The sequence below is a fragment of the Hypanus sabinus genome, chromosome 7 (assembly GCF_030144855.1).
Source record: "Hypanus sabinus isolate sHypSab1 chromosome 7, sHypSab1.hap1, whole genome shotgun sequence".
NCBI lineage: Eukaryota > Metazoa > Chordata > Chondrichthyes > Myliobatiformes > Dasyatidae > Hypanus > Hypanus sabinus.
In genome coordinates, this window is record NC_082712.1 from 179,368,728 (window position 1) to 179,393,014 (window position 24,287).

Below are 24,287 nucleotides of genomic sequence, written 5' to 3' on the forward strand. Positions count from 1 at the left end.
AGATTGAAAGAGTGCTGAGAACATTGACAAGGATGTTGCTGGGACTTGAGGACCTGAGTTATAGGGAATAGTTGAATAAGTTAGGACTTTATTCCCTGGAGCGTAGGAGAATAAGGGGAGATTTGATAGAGGTTTGCAAAATTGTGAGGGGTACAGAAAGGATAAATGCAAGTAGGCTTTTTCCACTGAGGTTGGGCAAGACTACAACTAGAGGCCATGGGTTAAGAGTGAAAGGTTTAAGGGGAACTTCTTTCCTCAGAGGATGGTGAGAGTGTGGAACGAGCTACAGGTGCAAGTTGTGGATGCGAGGTCAATTTCAACATTGAAGTGAAATTTGGATAAGTACATGGATGGGAAGGGCATAGAGAACTATGGTCTGGGGGCAGTTCAATGGGACGAGGCAGATTATTGTTTCAGCATAGTTTAGGTGGACTTCTGTGCTGTAGTGTTCTATGACTGACTCATTTTTTTCCGGTGGGATTAGAGGTTACTGGTTTAAGGTTGGAAGACACTTTTGTCATTCAGCTATAAACATGAATACAGCCAAATGAAACAGCATTACTCCAGGGCCATGGTGTAAAACATAGAACCAACCACAGCACATAGAACACACAATTACAGTGGCAGTAAAACACATAGTCACAATAGTAATATTAGCCCACGTCCTTGAGTGGCATGGTGTTTAGATTGATGGTGCATGCATGTTCAAAGTTTAGAGTAAATTTATTATCAAAGTACTTGCATGTCACCATGTACAACCCTGAGATTCATTTTCTTGTGAGCGTTCACAGCAAGTACAAAGAAACAAAAGACAAAAAAAAAGATAAATAAATAAGCAATAAATATCAAGAATGTGAGATGAAGATTCCTTGAAAGTGAGTCAATAGGTTGTGGGAACAGTTTAGTATTGGGGTGAGTGAAGTTCGCCACACTGGCTCAAGTGTCTGATGGTTGAGGGTCAGATTCCAAATCATTTATTTACCACATCAAAACATACAGAGAAATGTGTTGCAACACATACAAAATGCTGAAAGAACTCAGCAGGTCAGGCAGTATCTATGGAAATGAGTAAACGGTCATTGGGCCAAGATCCTGCATCGGAACTGTAAATGGGGGGAAATAGGGGAGTGAAAGCTGGCAGGTGATAGGTGAAACCAGGTGACAGTGAAGGTGGGCGTGTGTGTTGTAATGCATTGATTATGCTAACACAGCATGACCTAAGGATGTGCTGGGGGCAGCCCTCAAGCGTTGAAACACGTTCCTGCTCCAACATAGTGTATCCACTACGTTCAGTGAAACAATGATTCTGCAGTTTATTTTTCACTATGTTTGCAACCAGTTATCAAAATGATAATTCTGGGCTCAAGGAATGGAACAAGATCAGGCATCTCAAGCCATTGCAATTCGTGTGATGTAGTTGCAGTGTGCTTGTCAACCAGGGGTTCCAGGTCTTGGAATAAAGAATATTACAGCATATTTCAGGTCATTAAGTCCACAACATTGCGCAAACCTTTTAACCTAGTCTAAGAACATTCTAACCTTTCCCTTCCACATAACCTTCCATTTTTCTGTCATCCATGTGCCAAGTCCCTAAATTATCTGCCTTTACCACCCATGCACCCACCACTCTGTGTTTATATAAAAACAACTACTTCTGACTTTCCTCCAATCACCTTAAAATTTGCTTCTTTGCATTGGTAACACAGCAGTGGGAACTGCAAGTAGTTTCAAATATGAGAGAGTGCACCAACAACGGTGGTCAACCAGACGCCTCACATAGATCTGTCCTCGTCTCCTCTCCTCGCCGAAAACCCTTGGCCTTGGCACCCCCCCCCCCCCCCCCCCCCCGCTTGGGGACTGTACTGTCGCCCAGCTTACAAAATTGCGTCTTCTCCCTCTAACCCCTCGCGCCATCTCCCCAAAAGTCCGCCCAGCAAGAGCTTACAGACCCACAAGAAAGAATAACCTCTATCCCAATTGGTTAACAAACGAATACAATTCTCGTTCTCAGTAATTATAACCCAAACAAGCTGCGAGGGGAAGCACTCTCTCACCAGTTAGCATAACAAAGAAGCATTTTGACTTTTAACAAAGAAGCCATTTTGATTACATATGCAGTAACATAAAAGAAGAAACTCCTTACATGCATGTATTCTACATCCTGGTAACAATGCTCCAATGCAGATTATTCATGGGACATTCTCTAAGTATTGCATAATTGCTCATTCTGAGATCCTGCAAATGCTGGAAATGCAGAACAACACATATAATATACTGTAGGAACTCAGCAGGCCAGGCAGCATTTTTGGAGAGGAATAAACAGTCGAGGTTTTGGGCTGAGACCCTTCAGCAGAACTTGGAGGTCTTTGGCCCAGAACATCTATTGCTTATTCCTCTCCTTTGATGCTGCTGACTTGCTGAGTTCCTCCACCATTTTATGTGTGTTGACTAAGATGTAGTAACTTTAGAATATCAGTTTAATATAGTGAGATGTTTAGATGAAGATTTGCAGTATTGTCTGTTCAGCATTGATATCTGTGAGGCAAAGGCAAAGTGGAGGTCCTGTGTCTTCTGTTCACTGACCACAAGGTGGAGTCAGTAAGACTGTCCAGAGTTCAGATTCCCAAACGAGCATCAGAATGGAGCTTACTCTTCCGTCCTTCAGTGGAGTGCAGCACCATCAACGAGGGGTCTGCAGTACTTTATTCAGATTCACTTATTTATCACATGTTCCGGAGGGAATAGTCGACAGTCTGGACTAATTCCCTAATGGGGCTTGAGCACTTTGGTAGAAGGAATAAAAGCATAGACTCTATTCTAAATAGGGTGCAAGTTCAGAAATTGGATGTGCAAAGGGTTAATTTAAACACACCAGACAATTAACTGAACCATTGAAGTAAGTGAAGCCTCAGGTCCTGTACCAGTTATGACCTTGTCAGGAATCTTTTATAAAGATACAGATAATAAACTTCAGTTTTATTTGTCACATGTACATTAAAACATTGAAACATACAGCATCAATGACCAGCACAGTCGGAGGATTGTGTTAGAGGCAACCCACAAGTGTCAATACACTTTCAGTACCAACAAGCATGCCCACAACTTACTAACCCTAACCTGTATATCTTTCGAATGTGGGAGGAAACTGGAGCACCCAGAGAATCCCACATGGTCCCAGGAAGAACGTCCAGTCTCTGAATTTTGCTAGCACTGAGAAGTGTTATGCCAACCACTATACTACTGTGCCACCCGGAGTTAGGATTCTAGGGAGTCATGAAGGCCTGGACCCCACAACGAGATTCCACATGAATTCTTGGTAAGAGGCAGGTAGCAAAGTGGTTAGCACAGCGCTTTACACTACTAGTGACACAGGTTCAATTCCCACTGCTGCCTGTCAGGAACTTGTATATTCTCTCCGGGACTGTGCGAGTTTTCTCCCACAGTCCAAAAACATAACAGTTAGTAAGTTAGTTGGTCATTGCAAATTGTCCCGTAATTAGGTTAGGGTTACCGCAGGGCGGTATGGCTGGAAGACCTGGATACCTAGACCATTATTACACCAGAATTAAAATGGCCAATTGAATGTTTTCTTTTAACCATAGCACAATAACACTGTTCAAGATTGTTTAATGTCAATTCCTGTACAGAAGTGTAAAGGAGAATTGTTACTCTCGATTCGATGCAGCACAAAAATCCCAAAAAATTAAATACATAAGGTAGCTTATATACATAGATTGTATGTCCATAAAGTGACATAGGCTGTATACAGTGGTATGCAAAAGTTTAGGCACCTCGGTCAAAATTTCTCTTACTGTGAATAGCTAAGTGAGTAAAAAATGACCTGATTTCCAAAAGGCATAAAGTTAAAGTTGACACATTTCTTTAATATTTTAAGCAAGATTATTTTTTTATTTCCATCTTTTACAATTTCAAAGTAACAAAAGTTGATAAGGGCCGAAGCAAAAGTTTGGGCACCCTGCATGTTCAGAACACCCCCTTTGGCAAGTATCACAGCTTGTAAACGCTTTCTGTAGCCGCCTAAGAGTCTTTCAGTTCTTGTTTGGGGGATTTTCGCCTATTCTTCCTTGTAAACGGCTTCTAGTTCTGTGAGATTCTTGGGCTGTCTTGCATGCACTGCTCTTTTGAGGTCTATACACAGCTTTTCGATGATGTTTAGGTTGGGGGACTGTGAGAGCCATGGCAAACCTTCAGCTTGTGCCTCTTGAGGTAGTCCATTATGGATTTTGAGGTGAGTTTAGGATCATTCTCCTGTTGTAGAAGCCATCCTCTTTTCATCTTCAGCTTTTTTACAGACAGTGTGATGTTTGCTTCCAGAATTTGCTGCTATTTAATTGAATTCATTCTTCCCTCTACTAGTGAAATGTTCCCCGTGCCACTGGCTGCAACATAAGCCCAAAGCATGATCGATCCACCCCCGTGCTTAACAGTTGGAGAGGTGTTCTTTCCATGAAATTCTGCACCCTTTTTTCTCCAAACATAGTTTTGCTCATTGCGGCCAAAAAGTTCTATTTTAACTTCAGTCCACAGGACTTGTTTCAAAAATGTATCAGGCTTGTTTAGATGTTCCTTTGCAAACTTCTGACGCTGAATTTTGTGGTGAGGACGCAGGAAATGTTTTTTTTCTGATGACTCTTCCATGAAGGTCATATTTGTGCAGGTGTCACTGCACAGTAGAACAGTGCACCACCACTCCAGAGTCTGCTAAATCTTCCTGAAGGTCCTTTGCAGTCAAACAGGGGTTTTGATTTGCCTTTCTAGCAATCCTGCAAGCAATTTTCTTGGAAAGTTTTCTTGGTCTTCCAGACCTCAACTTGACCCCCCACTGTTCCTGTTAACTGCCATTTCTTAATTACATTACAAACTGAGGAAACGGCTACCTGAAAATGCTTTGCTATCTTCATATAGCCTTCTCCTGCTTTGTGGGCATCGTTTATTTTAATTTTCAGAGTGCTAGGCAGCTGCTTAGAGGTGCCCATGGCTGCTGATTGGTGGGACAAGGTTTGAAGAGTCAGGGTATTTATAAAACTTTGAGATTTGCATCAACTGGCCTTTCTTAACGATGACTGTGAACAAGCCATAGCCCTAACAAGCTAATTAAGGTCTGAGACCTTGGTAAAAGTTATCTGAGAGCTCAAATCTCTTGGGGTGCCCAAACTTTTGCATGGTGCTCCTTATTTTTTTCCAGTCTAAAATTGTACAAAACAAAAATAATACACTAATCTTGCTTAAAATGTTGAAACAACAACACACACAAAATGCTGGTGGAACACAGCAGACCAGGCAGCATCGATAGGGAGAAGCGCTGTCGACCTTTCGGGCCGAGACCCTTCGTCAGGACTAACCAAAAGGAAAGATAGTAAGAGATTTGAAAGTAGTGGGGGGAGGGGGAAATGCGAAATGATAGGAGAAGACGGGGGGGGGGGGGTGGGATGAAGCTAAGAGCTGGAAAGGTGATTGGCGAAAGTGATACAGAGCTGGAGAAGGGAAAGGATCATGGGATGGGAGGCCTCAGGAGAAAGAAAGTGGGGGGAGCACCAGAGGGAGATGGAGAACAGGCAAACAACTAAATATGTCAGGGATGGTGTAAGAAGGGGAGGAGGGGCATTAACGGAAGTTAGAGAAGTCAATGTTCATGCCATCAGGTTAGAGGCTACCCAGCTGGTATTTAAGGTGTTGTTCCTCCAACCTGAGTTTGGATTCATTTTGACAATAGAGGAGGCCATGGATAGACATATCAGAATGGGAATGGGACGTGGAATTAATATGTGTGGCCACTGGGAGATCCTGCTTTTTCTGGCGGACCAAGCGTAGGTGCTCAGCGAATCGGTCTCCCAGTCTGCGTCGGGTCTCACCAATATATAAAAGGCCACACCGGGAGCACTGGACGCAGTATACCACACCAGCCGACTCACAGGTGAAGTGTCGCCTCACCTGGAAGGACTGTCTGGGGCCCTGAATGGTGGTGAGGGAGGAAGTGTAAGGGCAGGTGTAGCACTTGTTCCGTTTACAAGGATAAGTGCCAGGAGGGAGATCGGTGGGAAGGGATGGGGGGGACGAGTGGACAAGGGAGTCGCGTAGGGAGCGATCCCTGTGAAAAGCAGAAGGGGGGGGGAGGGAAAGATGTGCTGGGTAGTGGGATCCTGTTGGAGGTGGCGGAAGTTATGGAGAATTATATGTTGGACCTGGAGGCTGGTGGGGTGGTAGGTAAGGACAAGGGGAACCCTATCCCGAGTGGGGTGGCGGGTGGATGGGGTGAGGGCAGATGTGCGGGAAATGGGAGAGATGTGTTTGAGAGCAGAGTTAATGGTGGATGAAGGGAAGCCCCTTTGTTTAAAAAAGGAAGACATCTCCTTCGTCCTGGAATGAAAAGCCTCATCCTGAGAGCAGATGCGGCGGAGACGGAGGAATTGTGAGAAGGGGATAGCCTTTTTGTAAGAGACAGGGTGGGAAGAGGAATAGTCCAGATAGCTGTGAGAGTCTGTAGGCTTATAGTAGATATCAGTAGATAGGCCGTCTCCAGAGATGGAGACAGAAAGATCAAAAAAGGGGAGGGAAGTGTCGGAAATGGACCAGGTAAATTTGAGGGCAGGGTGAAAGCTGGAGGCAAAGTTAATGAAGTCAACGAGCTCAGCACGTGTGCAAGAGGTAGTGCCAATGCAGTCGTCGATGTAGCGAAGGAAAAGAGGGGGATGGATACCAGTATAGCCTTGGAACATGGACTGTTCCACAAAGCCAACAAAAAGGCAGGCATAACAGGGACCCATACGGGTGCCCATGGCTACACCCTTGGTTTGGAGGAAGTGGGAGGAGTCAAAGGAGAAATTATTGAGAGTAAGAACTAATTCCGCTAGACGGAGGAGAGTGGTGGTAGAGGGGAATTGGTTAGGTCTGGAATCCAAAAAAAAACGAAGAGCTTCGAGACCATCCCAGTGGGGGATGGAGGTATATAGGGACTGGATGTCCATGGTGAAAATAAGACGGTGGGGGCCAGGGAACTTAAAATCTTTGAAAAAATTCGAAGCATGAGAAATGTCACGAACATAGGTGGGAAGAGATTGAACAAGGGGGATAAGACAGTGTCAAGGTATGCAGAAATGAGTTCAGTGGGGCAGGAGCAAGCTGATACAATGCGTCTACCTGGACAGGCAGGTTTGTGGATCTTGGGTAGGAGGTAGAAACGGGAAGTGCGGGGTGTGGGAACTATGAGGTTGGTGGCAGTGGATGGGAGATCCCCAGAGCTGATAAGGTTGGTGATGGTATAGGAGACAATGGCCTGGTGCTCCTTAGTGGGGTCATGATCAAGGGGTAAATAAGAGGAGGTATCAGAGAGTTGTCGCTGTGCCTCGGCCAGGTAGAGGTCAGTACGCCAGACAGCAGCTCCCCCCTTATCAGCAGGTTTTATAGTGAGGTTGGGATTGGTGCGGAGGGAGCGGAGAGCAGTGCGTTCGGAAGGAGTGAGGTTGGAATTGGAACAGGGTGTGGTGAAGTCAAGACAGTTGATGTCCCATCGGCAATTAGCAATAAAGAGATCCAGAGCAGGTAGAAGACCAGAGTGGGGTGTCCATGAAGAGGAGGAGGGTTGAAGACAGGAGGAGGGGTCATCGGTGGGTGTAGGAGAGTCCTTGACAAAGAAAGTTGAAATGTTGAAAAGAATGTTTCATCTTTAACTTTGACTTTTGGAGTTCCCTTCATCTTCTACTCACTTAGCTATTCACAGTAATAGAAATTTTGACCAGGGGTGCCCAAACTTTTGCATGCCTCTGTATATGGTGACTGAGAGGAAACGTTAAAGTAGTTTTTTTTTGGTGGTGTGGAGGGGTAGGTTAGTGTTGAACAGCCTTACTGCTTGGGGTAAGTAACTATGAATCTGTTGGTCCTGGCGTTGATGCCATGTAACCCCGTCCCTGATGGGAGTGGGACAAACAGTCCATGAGCAAGGTGGGTGGGATCCTTCACGATGTAACTGGCCCTTTTCCGACACCTTTCTGTATATATGTCCTTGATGGCAGGTAGGCTAGTGTTAATGATGGATATTTTTGACAAGCCGTTGTAGACACTTCCTGTCCATCGCAGTAGTTTCCATGCCAAAATGTTCAGTGCTAAAAACATCTTGTTTGTTCCTTCCGGCAACAGATGCAAGAAGAGAGGTAGAACTTAATCTGTAAAAAAACAAACGTGTGAGGAAATTTATACTCATTCAGACTTGAAGCCAAATCCTTCAGTTATGAAGCTGAACACATGGTGACTTACTGAAAACCAGTCGTGTCCAAAGGTTACTGGCACAGCAGCTTAATCTGCAGATAGAAATAGTTCTGTCATAGAATCTGATAAACAACTTCTAATGTTCACCCAAATATACACTGTTGTGGTTTTTTCACTTAGATGCATTGTGTGAAATCATGTCATCCATCCATCACCACCCCCCCCCCCCCAATTTGTGACACTTACCAGGACAAAGGGCCCAAAACATTGTTGAGGATCTCATCACCCATCCTACAAATCTCTTTGACCAACTATCGTCAGGAAGGAGATGCAGGAGCATCAGGACTAGGACTGCTAGACTAGATAACGGCTTCTTCCTTCAGGCTATGAAACTAATGAATACCGCCAGGTTCTCGTCACTAGGACAGTGGGACAGTGAATTTTCAATTCTTGTGTGTTACTATATCAGAGTACCTATCATGGGCCCAGTATGTTAAGTGCTATTACAAAGAAAGCACCGCATCGCCTTGACTTCCTTCGGAGTTTGCAGAGATTCAGAATGACATTTAAATTTTTGACGAACTTGTATAACTGCATAGAGGAGAGTAAAGACTGCAGCAAAGCCTGGTATGGAAACACCAATGCCTTTAAACAGAAAATCTTCCAAAAAGTATTGGATACAGCCCAGTACCACATGGGTAAAGTCCTTCCAACCATTGAGCACATCTATATGAAACACTGTTGTAGGAAAGCAGCATTATATTTATATTTGCATTTGCACAGTGTGTTGTCTTCTGCGCTCTGGTTGATCTTTCATTGATGCTGTTATAGATACTATTCTATAGATTCATTGTGTATGCCCACAGGAAAATGGATCTCACTCAGGGCTGTATGTGGTGACATATGTACTTTGATAATAAAAATTTCTTTGAGCTGTTTACTGAACTGTTGACTGTCTACTGGTACTGTGTGCTACTTGCATTTTGAATTATATTTTTTTAACTTGTAATATTTTGGTTTGTGTGCTGTGTGTGTTATATATGTATTGTGGGTGACCGTGGTCCGGAGGAACGTTGTTTCGTTGGGTTGTATATATGTATTGTGGGTGACCGTGGTCCGGAGGAACATTGTTTCGTTGGGTTGTATATATGTATTGTGGGTGACCGTGGTCCGGAGGAACGTTGTTTCGTTGGGTTGTATATATGTATTGTGGGTGACCGTGGTCCGGAAGAACATTGTTTCGTTGGGTTGTATATATGTATTGTGGGTGATCATGGTCCAGAGGAACGCTGTTTCATTGGGTTGTATATACGTATTGTGGGTGACCGTGGTCCGGAGGAACATTGTTTCATTGGGTTGTATATATGCATTGTGGGTGACCGTGGTCCGGAGGAACGTTGTTTCGTTGGGTTGTATATATGTATTGTGGGTGACCGTGGTCCGGAGGAATGTTGTTTCGTTGGGTTGTATGTACGTATCGTGGGTGACCGTGGTCCGGAGGAACGTTGTTTCGTTGGGTTGTATGTACGTATCGTGGGTGACCGTGGTCCGGAGGAACGTTGTTTCGTTGGGTTGTATATACGTATTGTGGGTGACCGTGGTCCGGAGGGACGCTGTTTCGTTGGGTTGTATATACGTATTGTGGGTGACCGTGGTCCGGAGGAACGTTGTTTCGTTGGGTTGTATATACGTATTGTGGGTGACCGTGGTCTGGAGGAACGTTGTTTCGTTGGGTTGTATATATGTATTGTGGGTGACCGTGGTCCAGAGGAACGTTGTTTCGTTGGGTTGTATATATGTATTGTGGGTGACCGTGGTCCGGAGCGACGTTGTTTCGTTGGGTTGTATATATGTATTGTGGGTGACCGTGGTCCGGAGGGACGTTGTTTTGTTGGGTTGTATATATGTATTGTGGGTGACCGTGGTCCAGAAGAACGTTGTTTCGTTGGGTTGTTTATATGTATTGTGGGTGACCGTGGTCCAGAGGAACGTTGTTTCGTTGGGTTGTATATATGTATTGTGGGTGACCGTGGTCCGGAGGGACGTTGTTTCGTTGGGTTGTATATATGTATTGTGGGTGACCGTGGTCTGGAGGGACGTTGTTTCGTTGGGTTGTATATATGTATTGTGGGTGACCGTGGTCCAGAAGAACGTTGTTTCGTTGGGTTGTTTATATGTATTGTGGGTGACCGTGGTCCAGAAGAACGTTGTTTCGTTGGGTTGTATATATGTATTGTGGGTGACCGTGGTCCGGAGGGACGTTGTTTTGTTGGGTTGTATATATGTATTGTGGGTGACCGTGGTCCAGAGGAACGTTGTTTCATTGGGTTGTATATATGTATTGTGGGTGACCGTGGTCCAGAGGAACGTTGTTTCGTTGGGTTGTATATATGTATTGTGGGTGACCGTGGTCCAGAGGGACGTTCTTTCGTTGGGTTGTATATATGTATTGTGGGTGACCGTGGTCCAGAGGGACGTTGTTTCGTTGGGTTGTATATATGTATTGTGGGTGACCGTGGTCTGGAGGAACGTTGTTTCGTTGGGTTGTATATACGCATTTTGGGTGACCGTGGTCTGGAGGAACGTTGTTTCGTTGGGTTGTATATACGTATTGTGGGTGACCGTGGTCTGGAGGAACGTTGTTTCGTTGGGTTGTATATACGCATTTTGGGTGACCGTGGTCCGGAGGAACGTTGTTTCGTTGGGTTGTATATACGTATTGTGGGTGACCGTGGTCCGGAGGGACGCTGTTTCGTTGGGTTGTATATACGTATTGTGGGTGACCGTGGTCCGGAGGAACGTTGTTTCGTTGGGTTGTATATACGTATTGTGGGTGACCGTGGTCTGGAGGAACGTTGTTTCGTTGGGTTGTATATACGCATTTTGGGTGACCATGGTCCAGAAGAACGTTGTTTCGTTGGGTTGTATATATGTATTGTGGGTGACCGTGGTCCAGAGGAACGTGGTTTTGTTGGGTTGTATATATGCATTGTGGGTGACCGTGGTCCAGAGGAACGTGGTTTTGTTGGGTTGTATATATGTATTGTGGGTGACCGTGGTCCAGAGGAACGCGGTTTCGTTGGGTTGTATATATGTATTGTGGGTGACCGTGGTCTGGAGGAACGTGGTTTTGTTGGGTTGTATATATGTATTGTGGGTGACCGTGATCTGGAGGAACGTGGTTTTGTTGGGTTGTATATATGTATTGTGGGTGACCGTGGTCTGGAGGAACGTGGTTTTGTTGGGTTGTATATATGTATTGTGGGTGACCGTGGTCTGGAGGAACGTGGTTTTGTTGGGTTGTATATATGTATTGTGGGTGACCGTGGTCTGGAGGAACGTGGTTTTGTTGGGTTGTATATATGTACAGTCAGAGGACAATAAACTTGAACTTGAACATTACACTGTGCATTTTACACAGTGAAAAAGAAACTGGGGATATCCCTGATCCACCACTGTATCTTTGTGGACTCTGGACATTTACTTCTGTTGTTGTTAAGCCCATCACCCCTACTGGGGCATAGGCTGCTGATGGCAGGACACCAGGTCCTCTGTCCTGGGCCAGTCTTTCAAGCTTCTTCTCCCAGGGATGAGGTGTTTGGATCATCTGTTGGCGTTTCTGTAGCTCTGGGTTTTTACGGGATGCATTGTTAGCCCTATGGTCCCTCCTCCTTTTGCAGTTGGGGTTTGACCCATTTTAGGGACAACTCTGGTTGCCTAATTATAAGAAGGATGTGGGAGCTTTAGAGAAGTTGCAGAGGACATGTATCAGAATGCTGCCTGCATTGAAGAGCATAGCTTATTGAGGGTAGGTTAAGTGAGCCAGAGGTTTTCTCTTTGGAGAGAAGGAGGATGAGGGGTGACTTGATAGGTGTACAAGATAATAAGAGATATAGATTGAATGGACAGTCTGACACTTTCCCAGGGTGGAAATGGCTAATAGATGAGGGCGTAATTTTAAGGTGACTGGATGAAAGTATGTGGGGTGTGTATGTTGAAGGGAAGGGTTCCACCAAGAAGATAGCCTACACATGAGAACAACTTTATACATCAGAGGTTTTTTTACACAGAGTGGTGATTGTCTGGATGCCCTGCCAGGGCTGGCACATTAGGGTCATTTAAGAAACTCCTAGGTAGACACAAGGATGGTAGAAAAAGTGTTAGACTGACTTTAAAGTAGGTTAGAAGGTCAGCACAACATTGTGTGCTGAAAGGCTGAAGAGACTGTTTTGCTGTAGTGTCCTATGATCAATGTTAATAATTCCACCTTCAACCCAAGGACGAATGGAAGCGGGACCTGGGAGTACAAGTGAATGTCAGCTCACTGAGGAGTGTCATGGAACAGAGGGAGCTGGGAGTACAAGTGAATGTCAGCTCACTGAGGAGTGTCATGGAACAGAGGGAGCTGGGTCCGATACAGTGAATGTCAGCTCACTGAGGAGTGTCATGGAACAGAGGGAGCTGGGAGTACAAGTGAATGTCAGCTCACTGAGGAGTGTCATGGAACAGAGGGAGCTAGGACCGATACAGTGAATGTCAGCTCACTGAGGAGTGTCGTGGAACAGAGGGAGCTGGGACCGATACGGTGAATGTCAGCTCACTGAGGAGTGTCATGGAACAGAGGGAGCTAGGACCGATACAGTGAATGTCAGCTCACTGAGGAGTGTCGTGGAACAGAGGGAGCTAGGACCGATACAGTGAATGTCAGCTCACTGAGGAGTGTCGTGGAACAGAGGGAGCTGGGACCGATACGGTGAATGTCAGCTCACTGAGGAGTGTCGTGGATCAGAGGGAGCTGGGACCGATACGGTGAATGTCAGCTCACTGAGGAGTGTCGTGGAACAGAGGGAGCTGGGAGTACAAGTGAATGTCAGCTCACTGAGGAGTGTCGTGGATCAGAGGGAGCTGGGACCGATACAGTGAATGTCAGCTCACTGAGGAGTGTCGTGGAACAGGGAGCTGGGACCGATACAGTGAATGTCAGCTCACTGAGGAGTGTCGTGGATCAGAGGGAGCTGGGAGTACAAGTGAATGTCAGCTCACTGAGGAGTGTCATGGAACAGAGGGAGCTGGGAGTACAAGTGAATGTCAGCTCACTGAGGAGTGTCGTGGATCAGAGGGAGCTGGAACCGATACAGTGAATGTCAGCTCACTGAGGAGTGTCGTGGAACAGAGGGAGCTGGGAGTACAAGTGAATGTCAGCTCACTGAGGAGTGTCATGGAACAGAGGGAGCTGGGACCGATACAGTGAATGTCAGCTCACTGAGAAGTGTCGTGGAACAGGGAGCTGGGACCGATACAGTGAATGTCAGCTCACTGAGGAGTGTCGTGGATCAGAGGGAGCTGGGAGTACAAGTGAATGTCAGCTCACTGAGGAGTGTCATGGAACAGAGGGAGCTGGGACCGATACAGTGAATGTCAGCTCACTGAGGAGTGTCGTGGAACAGAGGGAGCTGGGACCGATACAGTGAATGTCAGCTCACTGAGGAGTGTCGTGGAACAGAGGGGTCTGGGAGTACAAGTGAATGTCTGCTCACTGAGGAGTGTCATGGAACAGAGGGAGCAGGGAGTACAAGTGAATGTCAGCTCACTGAGGAGTGTCATGGAACAGAGGGGTCTGGGAGTACAAGTGAATGTCAGCTCACTGAGGAGTGTCGTGGAACAGAGGGAGCTGGGACCGATACAGTGAATGTCAGCTCACTGAGGAGTGTCGTGGAACAGAGGGAGCTGGGACCGATACAGTGAATGTCAGCTCACTGAGGAGTGTCATGGAACAGAGGGAGCTGGGACCGATACAGTGAATGTCAGCTCACTGAGGAGTGTCGTGGAACAGAGGGAGCTGGGACCGATACAGTGAATGTCAGCTCACTGAGGAGTGTCGTGGAACAGAGGGAGCTGGGACCAATACAGTGAATGTCAGCTCACTGAGGAGTGTCATGGAACAGAGGGAGCTGGGATCGATACAGTGAATGTCAGCTCACCGAGGAGTGTCGTGGAAAAGAGGGAGCTGGGAGTACAAGTGCACAGTTCACTGAAAGTGGCCATGCAAACAGACAGGCTGGTGAAGATGATGTTTAGCATGCTGGCCTTCATCAGTCAGGGCATCGAGTTTCGGAGCTGCACTTATATAAGTTGTTTGTGTGGCTGCACTTGGTGTATTGTGTCCAGTGGATCTTATTCCCTGTAGTAAAGGAGAACTCATGGTTTGATCTCATGGAGGACTATTTGTGTACCTTTCAAAATTTCTCTGAAATATTGAAATCAAACTCACATCTAACACCACCGCTGGCAACTTCTTCCACACTCTCAACACTTTCTAAGTGAAGAAGTTCCTCCTCATGTTCCCATTAGACATTTCACCCTTCACCTTTAACCCATGACCTCTGGTTGTAATCCCACCCAATCTCAGTGGAAAAAGGCTGCTTGCATTAAGTTGTGTGTTTGATTGAAATAACCTCAATGTCACGTATTTTTGTTGTAGGATTAAGGAGATGACTGATGAAGAAGAGTGCTGTATCTGTATGGACGGTCGAGCAGACCTCATTCTCCCCTGTACTCACAGCTTCTGCCAGAAGTGCATTGACAAATGGTGAGTTGATTCAGCTTCCAGGTGCAGCTGCCTTCTCGAGTGTCGACATGGATTAACTAGCCCATCGCACTGGTGGGTATTGCAGTAGGACAGGGACGAGTAAGGCCCATCCAGTCCTGTCCAGTTAAGGAGAAGGCCTAGATGGAGTGGACAGGGAGAGGATGTTTCCTATAGTGTGGGAGTCCAAGACCAGAGGGCACAGCCTCAGAATAGAAAGATATACGTTTAGAACAGAGATAAGAGGAATTTCTTTAGCCGGAGAGTGATGAATCTGTGGAAGTCATTGTCACAGTCAATTTTGGAAATCAGGTCATTGGATATATTTAAAGTGGAGGTTGAAAGGTTCTTGATCAGTCAAGTCATCAAAGGTTATGAAGAGAAGCAGGAGAATGGGGTTGGGAGGGAACCATGATAGAATGGCAAAGCAGACATTGATTGTTTCTTCCTCTCCATAGATGCTTCCTGACCTGCTGAGTTCCTCCATGTTGTACAATGCATGTTGCACTCATAGAGACATAGAACACTACAGCACAGAAACAGGCCTTTCAGTCCAGCTAGTTCATGTCAAACTCTTAAACTACCTAATCCCATCGACATGCACCTGGTCTGTAGCCTTCCATACCTCTCCCATTCCATGAATTTACCCAAATTTCTCTTAAATGGTGAAATTAAACCCAGATTCACCTCTTCTGCTGGCAACTGATTCCACACTCTCACGACCCTGAATGAAGAAGATCGCCTTAAGCATTTCACCTTTCACCCTTAACCCTTGACCTGTAGTTCAAGTCTCACCCAGCCTCAGTGGAAAAAGCCTACTTGCATTTACCCTATCTATACCCCTCATAATTTTGTATACCTCAATCAAATCTCCCCTTATCCTCTTACGCTCCAGGGAAGTCCCAAGCTATTTAACCTTTTCCTAATCAGCAGGTCTTCAGGTCCTGGCAATGTTCGTGTAAAACTTCTCTGCACTCTTTCAATCTTATTGATATCTTTACTGTAGCAAGATAAGCAGAACTGGACACAATACTCCAGATTAACCCTCACCACCTTCAACATCCTAACTCCTGTACTCAGTACTTTGATTTATGAAGGCCAGTGAGTCTAAAGTATTCTTTACGACTCTGTCTACCTACAGTTTTTGCTGAAAATGATTCTGTGATGTCCCAAACAATAACTTTAAAAAGTCGTAAAAGAACTATGAAATCAATTCCAAAAGATGCAAGAAGCTCGTGCAAAGTAGCTAGGACAGAGGAGTAATGTGTTCCCTAATCCTGGTTTTTGTTAAAAGTCTAGCAGCAATGTTCCAAATTAGTTAAAGTTATGCCACTTTGCATTTTTTTCTTTGGTTAAATGCTCTATGTAAATACAACTCATTAATTTGAATTTAGTTAGTAACCTCGTAGCCTGATATCATGTCTAAAGATCTGTCAACAGTAGTTTTGACCTTCAGAGTCCCAGGAAATAAGCCAAAAGCACCGCTGAAACCAGGGACTGTGCCTGCCTGGAATCTGTTGGCAGAAAAGTCGGTAGATTTACTGCATGGGCCTTTGCCAGAGTAGGACAAAGCTGCTCTGGACATATTTCTATGCTCAGTTCTCAAGTGCCTTCTGTTTGGGCAGCTTGTATAGTTTTGGTTTTATGAGTCATCTAGTTTATTGAGAGTAATGAATTATCCACTAGTTCAGGATGATTTTTATGCCATGGATCCCTACCATTAACTGAGGGGAACCTGGTGACTAGTCTGAGGCTGCATGAGTCACTGTGCATTTAGGTAGCACCTTAAATAGAATAAAATGTCCCAAGATTCTTCACAGGAGATGATAAAAAATGGACACAAAGCCATCCAAAGGAGCTGTTAAGAAAGTTTAGACAAAAAGGGCAAATTTATAGAACAGAGAACACAGCAGCATCGTAGACCTTTTAACCTCCTTCCAACATCAATCTAATCCTTCCCTCTTACATCGTCCTCCATTTTTCTGTCATCCATGTGCCTATCTAAAAGTTTCCTAAATGCCCCTAATGCTTCTACACCACTCCTGGCAGGACATTCCACACACCCACCACTCTCTGTGGAAAACATTTCCCTCTGACTCTCTCCCCCCCCGCCCCCAATACTTTCCTCCAACTGCCTTAAATTATGTCCTTTCGTATTAGCCATTCCCACTTTGGGGGGAGGGACAAACTCTGGCTATCCACTTGATCTATACCTCTTTTATCGTCTTATACACCTCCATCAAGTCTTCTCTCAATCTCCTTCAATCCAAAGAGAGAAAACCCAAGCTTGTCCAGCCTGTCCTCGTAAGACATGCTCTCTAATCCATATGGCATCCTGGTAGATCTCCTCTGTGCCCTGTCTAAGATTTCCACATCCTTCCTATACTGAGAGGACCAGAACTGAACACTATACTCAAAGGTTGGGCAGGAACTTCAGAGCTTAGGGCACAAGACAACTGAATGGCACTGTTGCTAAGGCTGAAATGATCAGGGATCTGTAATACACTTGAACTGGAAGAATGCAGAGACATTCAGGGTTGTAGAATCTCTGGAGATGACGGAGCTAAAGGAATTTTAAAACTGAACTGTAGCCAGACTGAAAACCACTGTTGTCTCTGAATGCGCCAAACCAGACAAGGTGCGGAGGGAATGTTGTAAGCACAAGACATTCTACAGAGCAACACACACAAAACGCTGGAGGAACTCTGCAGGTCATGCAGTATCTACGGAGGGAGAAAAGAGGAGACATTTTGGGTTGAGACCCGTCATCAGGACCTAAGGCTGCATGAGTCATTGTGCATTTATGTAGCACCTCTTATGCAGTAAGATAACCCAAAACTCACCAAAGGTAACCAGGTGCCACAGTAGTACAGTGTCATTGCAGTTCAGAGTTCAATCCCAGTGTCCTCTGTAAGGAGTTACTGTGTCGTCCCGTGGAATATATGAGTTTCCTCCCACATTCTAAAGACATTTTGGTTAGAAGATTAACTGGTCATTATAAATTGTCCCATGATTAGGCTAGGATTCAATTGGGTTGCTGGTGGTGCAGCACAAAGGGCCAAGGCTCTTCTTCAGGATCTGAAACTTTGTTAGCTGATTCTTTGTTCCTCTTCATAGTTGCTCCGTGACTTCCTGAGTTCCTCCTGCATTTTGTGAGGATGTGTTGTCACTATTTATAACTGTGTGCCAGGCTGCCCAGGAGGGAGAGGAAGCCTTGCCTGTTAACAGTGACACTGAGAGTTTGTTTCCTTTCTCTGTGGCAGGAGCGATCACAACCGGAACTGCCCTATTTGCCGACTGCAGGTGAAAGAGGCCGGCGACTCCTGGGTGGTATCTGATGCCCCAACCGAAGAAGATGTTGCCAGCTACATCCTCAAAATAGCGGACGAGGCTGGGCATCCCCACAAGCCTTAAGACTCACAGGAGCTATTTGCCCCACAGACTACTTGCAACTGGTCGTCTCCTTTTTAAGTCCATCGCATTTACTGGGGCACAGACTGACAACAGCAGCTCGCCAGAGTCCTCTGTCCTGGGCTGAAGGTTGGTCGGCCCTGTAGCTACTTAATGTCTTCTAGGTGAAGATCCTTCCTCTCCCAGGGATGAGGTCTTTGGAGCTTCTGTTGGAGTTTCTATAGCATTGGGATTTTACGGGATGGGATTGCTAGCCCGTGCTCAACCCTCCTCCTTCCGCAGCCGGGCTTGGGACTGACCATGGAGTTCTACAAATATTTCCTTCTACACATAAATCATCTACCATGGATTCTGAGCCCTGGGGCTTTTGTATATTGGATCACTTTTGATTTTTTTTGACCTGACAGTTTGATTGTGAGCTAAAGCAGATTACAGGCTGGCTGTGATTTTTTTTGTTGTGCTTTGGTAAAGAGACTGAAGGTTTGGCAAACATGCATTGTGTCCAACGTGGCAAAGCCACCTTTAGCACTCCCTGTTATTTTACTTGTTCTTTCGATAAGCGTCACCATGTGACTTCATGCGAATAGGTATGTTAATCTCCTGAAAACAAAGCAGTTAATCCTGTATTTGTGCTTGAGTTAATCATTGCAGTGAGATTCAATTACTGGGCTGTGATTTTCCTAGCAATCATCCTAGCTGGGATAGAACAGTACAGCACAGGAACAGGCCCTTCGACCCTCAATGTTGTGCTGAACCAAACAAATTAGTAATCAAACGGCCAGCTAAACTAATCTCTCCTGCATACACAATGCCCAGATCCCTCCATTTTCCTCACATTCATGTGCTTGTCTAAACGTCTCTCAAAAGTCTCTCATGTATCCGCCTCTACCACACCCCAGGCATCTCCTTTGAAATTATCCACTCTCATCTTAAATGCATGCTCTCTGGTGTTAGACATTTAAACTCTGGGGGGGAAAAAGATTCTGTCTACTCTATCTATGCCTCTCATAATCTTATAAACTCCCTATTAGATCCCCACTTCAGCCTCCACCACTCGGAGAAAACGACTCAAGTCTGTCCAATTTCTCTAATCCAGGCAGCATCCTGGTCAGCCTCTCGTGCACCCTTTCCAAAGCCTTGATATCCTTCCTACAATGGGGAGACCAGAACATGGAGACCTGTGGTTGGAATTAACTGAAGCAGAACAGAATGCATTGATGATTTAACAGCTGATTATGCTGAATGGATTATAAATGATGCTTTCAAAAGACATGTCAGGATGCTGCTAGATTTTCCTAAACATCCTAGCACTGTGTCTTGTGACAGTATTTAGTGTGGGGCAGGTTCTCTGAGGAAGCTGTGAATGACGGTGAATAATTCAGGGCTGTTTAATGTCATTTCCTGTGCACAAATGTAAAGGAGAACAAAATAATTGTTACTCTGAATCCGATGCAACATAAAAAAAATGAAAGATAAAGAAAACAATTTTAAAAAACACAATATAGATAAATACATAAGATATCTTATGTACATTGATTGTGTGTCCATAAAGTGGCGCTGGGCACAGGAGTGTCTGTACATAAGGTGACTGACAGGAAATGATAAAGTAGTGGTGGTTGGGGGTGTGGAGGGGTGGGTTAGTGGGTGGAGGTGTTGATCAGCTTTACTGCTTGGGGAAAGTAACTGTTTTTGAGTCTGGTTGACTTGGTGTGGATGCTACGTAGCCTCTCCATGATGGGAGTGGGACAAACAGTCCATGAACTGGGTGGTGTAGCCTTTAGCTTGTGACAGTAAGCAGCTTTGGTTTGACATTTACGGCCACAATTACTCTATATAGCAGTCGCTGCAAAAGGAAAATTTAGAAATATTTACTCTATTTGTGCCAGTGCTTTAATGACTTTGCATTTTTGAAAAACAATGTTGCCTTTCAAAGTTAAAAGTAAGTTTATTATCAAAGTACATGTATGTCACCATTTAAAACTGTGAGATTCATTTTCTTGCAGGCATTCACAGTAAATACAAAGAAACAATCGAATCAATTAAAATACACAAAGATAGACAATTAGTGTGCAAAAGGCAACAAATTGTGCAAATACAAAAAGAAAAACAACAGAATTGATAAATAAGTATAAATAGTCAAACTGCAGAAATACAATAAAAGAAAACCATTAATAATAAATATTGAGGATATGAGTTGTATCCTTGGAAAAAGAGTCAAATCGTTGAAACTTTCAGCTTTAATGTGTAAGAATAAATTTATAAAATGATTCAAATACCTGTAAAACCTACCAAATCAAATCTATGTTCATCACAGGCCATGTCGAGATTTACTGCTACACAACATCCATCATCATCTTCCAAACTCCTTTACACTAGAACTTCCTCTGTGCCCAAGTCCTCATAAGCGACTTTATTAATTACTTTGTAAAACTGGAACATACTGTTGGCACAAGCAGACTGCAGAGGCAGGCCATTGCAGTCCCTGTTTTAAATGCTCAGTGATTCTGGCTTGTTCTGGTTTCCAAAGATGGAACATTGTAGCAGGCCCTTCAGCTCACCTTGTCCATGCTGAAAGCTATTATTCTAGCTAGTCCCATCGACCTGCACCCTGACCACAGCCTTCCATACCCCTCTCATCCTTGTATCCATCCAAATTTATTAAATGTTGAAATAAACCGTCATCCACCACTTACACTGGCAGCTTGTTTGACACGCTCACTATCCTCTGTGTGAAAATGTTCCCCTTATGTATTCCATCTTAACCATTGACCTCTAGTTTGAGTCTCAAACAAACTCAGTAGAAAAAGCCTGCTTGCATTTACCTTCCTCAATCAAGTCTCCTGTCAATCGTCTACATTCTGGGGAATAAAGTCCTAACCTATTCAACCTTCCCCTTCTAATGAGGAAGAGCAGCTGCACACAACCCAGTCAGTATGTGGATAAACAGGTATATCCATAGAGCATAGTCAAGTAGCAATGGAAGATTTTGCCTCTTGCCTTCTGCAGAATGTAGAGGGCTTGACATCTGGGTTGTTTGTTCTTGTTGGTGCAGCCTTCTCAGCCACCTTGGTGGTTGTCTGTTGTATCTGACAATGACAGGAAACCTGTGTGGGAGTTTTTAACGTGGAAAAACCATTGCACCGGGGCAGTTCCACACTCTCGACTTCGTAAGTCCAGGTCCAGCGGTACGAGTAGTTGTCACAAGTGGGGCCTTCCTTGGTTGCAGTGGAAGACCATAGGTAATTGAATTGAGTTTATTTCTTACCTGCATGAGGAGTAAAAACCTTTGCAGTATATCTCCATCTGTGCAATTTTCAAATTACAGTGTGCTTCGTCAAGACCTTTGCTCTCCTCTGAGTGTTGCAATACTGCTGTCCTGATGGTTGGATCTCACTGTACTTCTCATCCACCCAATCCACCAGAGCTGACTTTGCATGCTGGTACAGGCATGTCCCTAATTCACTAGGGCTACCCTCACCTGGTTTAACCTGCTTGTTGAAGCGGTGTAGCGGGCAGTGGCTGCTATCGTATGCAAACAGGAGCCACAGGTGAGAGCTGAGAGTCCGGTGGAGACCAAAGGAGAGTGAACTTCCCCAGAGTGGACACTACAAAGCCCTTCACAGTGAGTGCTGCCCCTCCCTGGGTGCTCCATGCACCCCGTACCTGTGGTCAGTCACCTTGACTCGTTTGCTAGCTACCTTTGTTGGAATTAGAGATAACAAATTAATCTGAAGATCTTTAGTAACCAAGTGTTCAGTTGCTGAGATTCAAAGCTGGTTTGAGCCTGTTTAATTGCATGATAGTGAAGTTAATGACTACTAATGATGTCAGTATTTCTGATAGTTATGATGAAGTTTTATTGTTGAATAATGTCCATCTATTTGCATTAACTTGCAGGAAGAACTTGCCACACTTTGAACAGTTCTTTGCTTTATTGTTGAAATTATTTTTTTAATTAGTTTTGTTTGTTGGATGTAAATCAATAAAAGATTTTTTCATTAGCTTCATGTTTCAGGAAAAGGAGAGTTCACTGATTACCAACTTGGTCACTGTGACTTTACAACAACACACCCAGCTCTACTCTGTGTCTCTGTCAACTGACCTGTGATCATTGCTTGGTGGGCAGTGGGCAAAGCCTTTCAATGTGCATGTTCTTGTATCTGAGGGAGACCTTCATTGGTGTTGCCCAAGCAGCAGGCTCTCTTCTCCAGGCAGCTGATGGATCTAAACGAACAGCAGAGTGTTGGCACCAGTGGCATTGAGGAGTTGCCAGTCAGCATTGAACTCAATGTAGGTTTGCCTTAGCTCTCCAGCTCTGGAGTTTTCCTCCAGATTTACTCTCAAAGCCTTCCTCCTAAGTGGGTATAAGTACAGAGCAGCAGAGGTTTGAGATCAGAGTTTTTCTTCCCCCTAGATGAGCTGTCAACCATGAGTAACAAGCCTCATCTACCCAAAGTGAATAGTTTTAAGATACCAGTAATCTGCCTTTGCCCTTCCTCCTGTCAGTTGAAAAATGTTTGCTTAGCCTAGTAAGTAGATAAGCCCCATGTGAAGTCCAGAAGCTGGGCTTGGTTGAGAGAGCCTATTTGAGACATACACCATTGGGTGTATTTACAAGAGAGTGAGAGTTTATCCCAACAACCCCTCCTCCCCCCCCCCCCCCCCAACTGTGTTGGTATGTAACTGATAAAACCAGCCTTCCCCTTTGTGCATGCTACTCCGTCTGTCCAGACTCTATATGGAAATTGATTGTGGTCTGTGGTTTTATGGTATAACATTTGGGGTGCAAGTTATATCCACACAAGCTTCGGTTGGAGATGATGTCTCTGGGCCTGTACTCACTGGAGTTTAGAAGAATGGGAGTGTTTCTCATTGAAACCTACCGAATATTGAAAGGGCTACATTGTGGATGTGGAAAGGATGTTTCTTTATAGTGGAGAATTTAGGACCAGAGGGCACAGCCTCAGAGTAGAGGACTGTCCAATTAGAACAGAGATGAGGATGAATTAGAATGAGATAAGAAAAGGTGGTGAATCTGTGGAATTCATTGCCACAGACGGCTGTGGAGGCCAAGTCATTGGGTATATTTATCTCAGAAGTTGATAGGTTCTTGATTAGTAAGGGGGTCTAAGTTTACAGGAAGTAGGATAATAAATCAGCCATGGTAGAGCAGAGAGGATGGTGCAGGAGGGAGGGCTTCAGGTTTGTAGATAACTGGGCTTTGTTCCAGGGAAGGTGGGATCTGTTCCGACGGGACGGTTTACACCTGAACTGGAGCGGTACTAACATTCTTGCAGGACAGTTTGCTAGTGCTGCTCGGGGGGGTTTAAACTAAATTTGCAGGGGGCAGGGATCCAGAATGTGAGAGAGGATAGCGAGAGGAAGAATAAAGGACAGGTGGGGACTACACGGTTCCGGAATATTAAGTGTGTAGTAGAGAAAGGTGAGGTGGAACAAGTGATAAAGAGGACACGTACAGAGGGATGGTCTGACGGAACATGGAGTTAAATGTGCAGAAAGAATAAGTAAATTTAGGAAGGACAACAAAATTCTAGGGGCGTATAGCCCGATGGGAGTTCGGGGAGCTGGGTTAAGCACAATAAGCAGCAATTTAAACAGAGAGAGGAGAAATGGGCTAAGAATTCTATATCTGAATGCACGAAGTGTCAGAAATAAGGCGGATGAGCTTGAAGCTCAGGTGCGAATGGGTAACTATGATGTTGTTGGGAAAATGGAGACATGGCTGCAGGGAGATCAGACCTGGGAAATGAATGTACAAGGGTGTATGTGCTATCGTAGGGACAGAAATGTGGGCAGAGGGGGTGGGGTGGCCCTGTTGGTGAGGAATGAGATTCAGTCCTTTGCAAGGGGGGACATAGGGTCAGGAGAAGTAGAGTCTGTGTGGATAGAACTGAGGAACAGTAAGGGCAAAAAGACCCTAATGGGTGTTGTCTACAGGCCACCAAACAGTAGCATGGATATTGGGTGCAAGTTGAATAGGGAGTTAACATTGGCATGTGGCAAAGGTAATGTCGCAGTAGTTATGGGGGATTTCAACATGCAGGTG

General features: G+C 44.9%; 2 protein-coding genes across 6 annotated transcripts in view; one reads left to right on the forward strand and one right to left on the reverse strand.

Annotated features, from left to right (window-relative positions):
* The window catches only part of rnf141 (ring finger protein 141), a 57,976-nt gene extending 35,753 nt beyond the window's left edge, over nt 1–22,223 (forward strand). For all 3 annotated transcript variants that reach the window (XM_059976238.1, XM_059976239.1, XM_059976241.1), the window contains 2 exons: nt 14,705–14,812; nt 18,073–22,223. In XM_059976238.1, the coding sequence (XP_059832221.1) occupies nt 14,705–14,812; nt 18,073–18,223 (259 nt within the window). In that variant the 3' untranslated portion in view covers nt 18,224–22,223. The remainder of the gene's footprint in view (nt 1–14,704; nt 14,813–18,072) is intronic.
* LOC132397440 (uncharacterized) lies at nt 2,958–18,022 on the reverse strand. Of its 3 annotated transcripts, XM_059976236.1 has the most exons (3): nt 17,653–18,022; nt 8,272–8,315; nt 2,958–8,180 (listed from the first exon to the last, which is right to left on the reverse strand). In XM_059976236.1, exon 3 carries the CDS (start codon nt 6,984–6,986, stop codon nt 5,949–5,951), a length of 1,038 nt encoding a protein of 345 aa, XP_059832219.1. In that variant the 5' UTR covers nt 6,987–8,180; nt 8,272–8,315; nt 17,653–18,022; the 3' UTR covers nt 2,958–5,948. The 3 variants fall into 3 exon arrangements, 2 of the variants coding, with proteins under 2 accessions (XP_059832219.1, XP_059832220.1); XR_009513380.1 differs by lacking the exon at nt 17,653–18,022 and having other exon boundaries at nt 8,272–10,792; XM_059976237.1 differs by lacking the exon at nt 8,272–8,315.
* Nucleotides 22,224–24,287: the final 2,064 nt, after the last annotated feature.

Bases quoted from the DNA above. Each gene is read 5' to 3' on its own strand.
- LOC132397440 (XM_059976237.1), bottom strand. From the start codon at position 6,986: ATGGACATCCAGTCCCTATATACCTCCATCCCCCACTGGGATGGTCTC.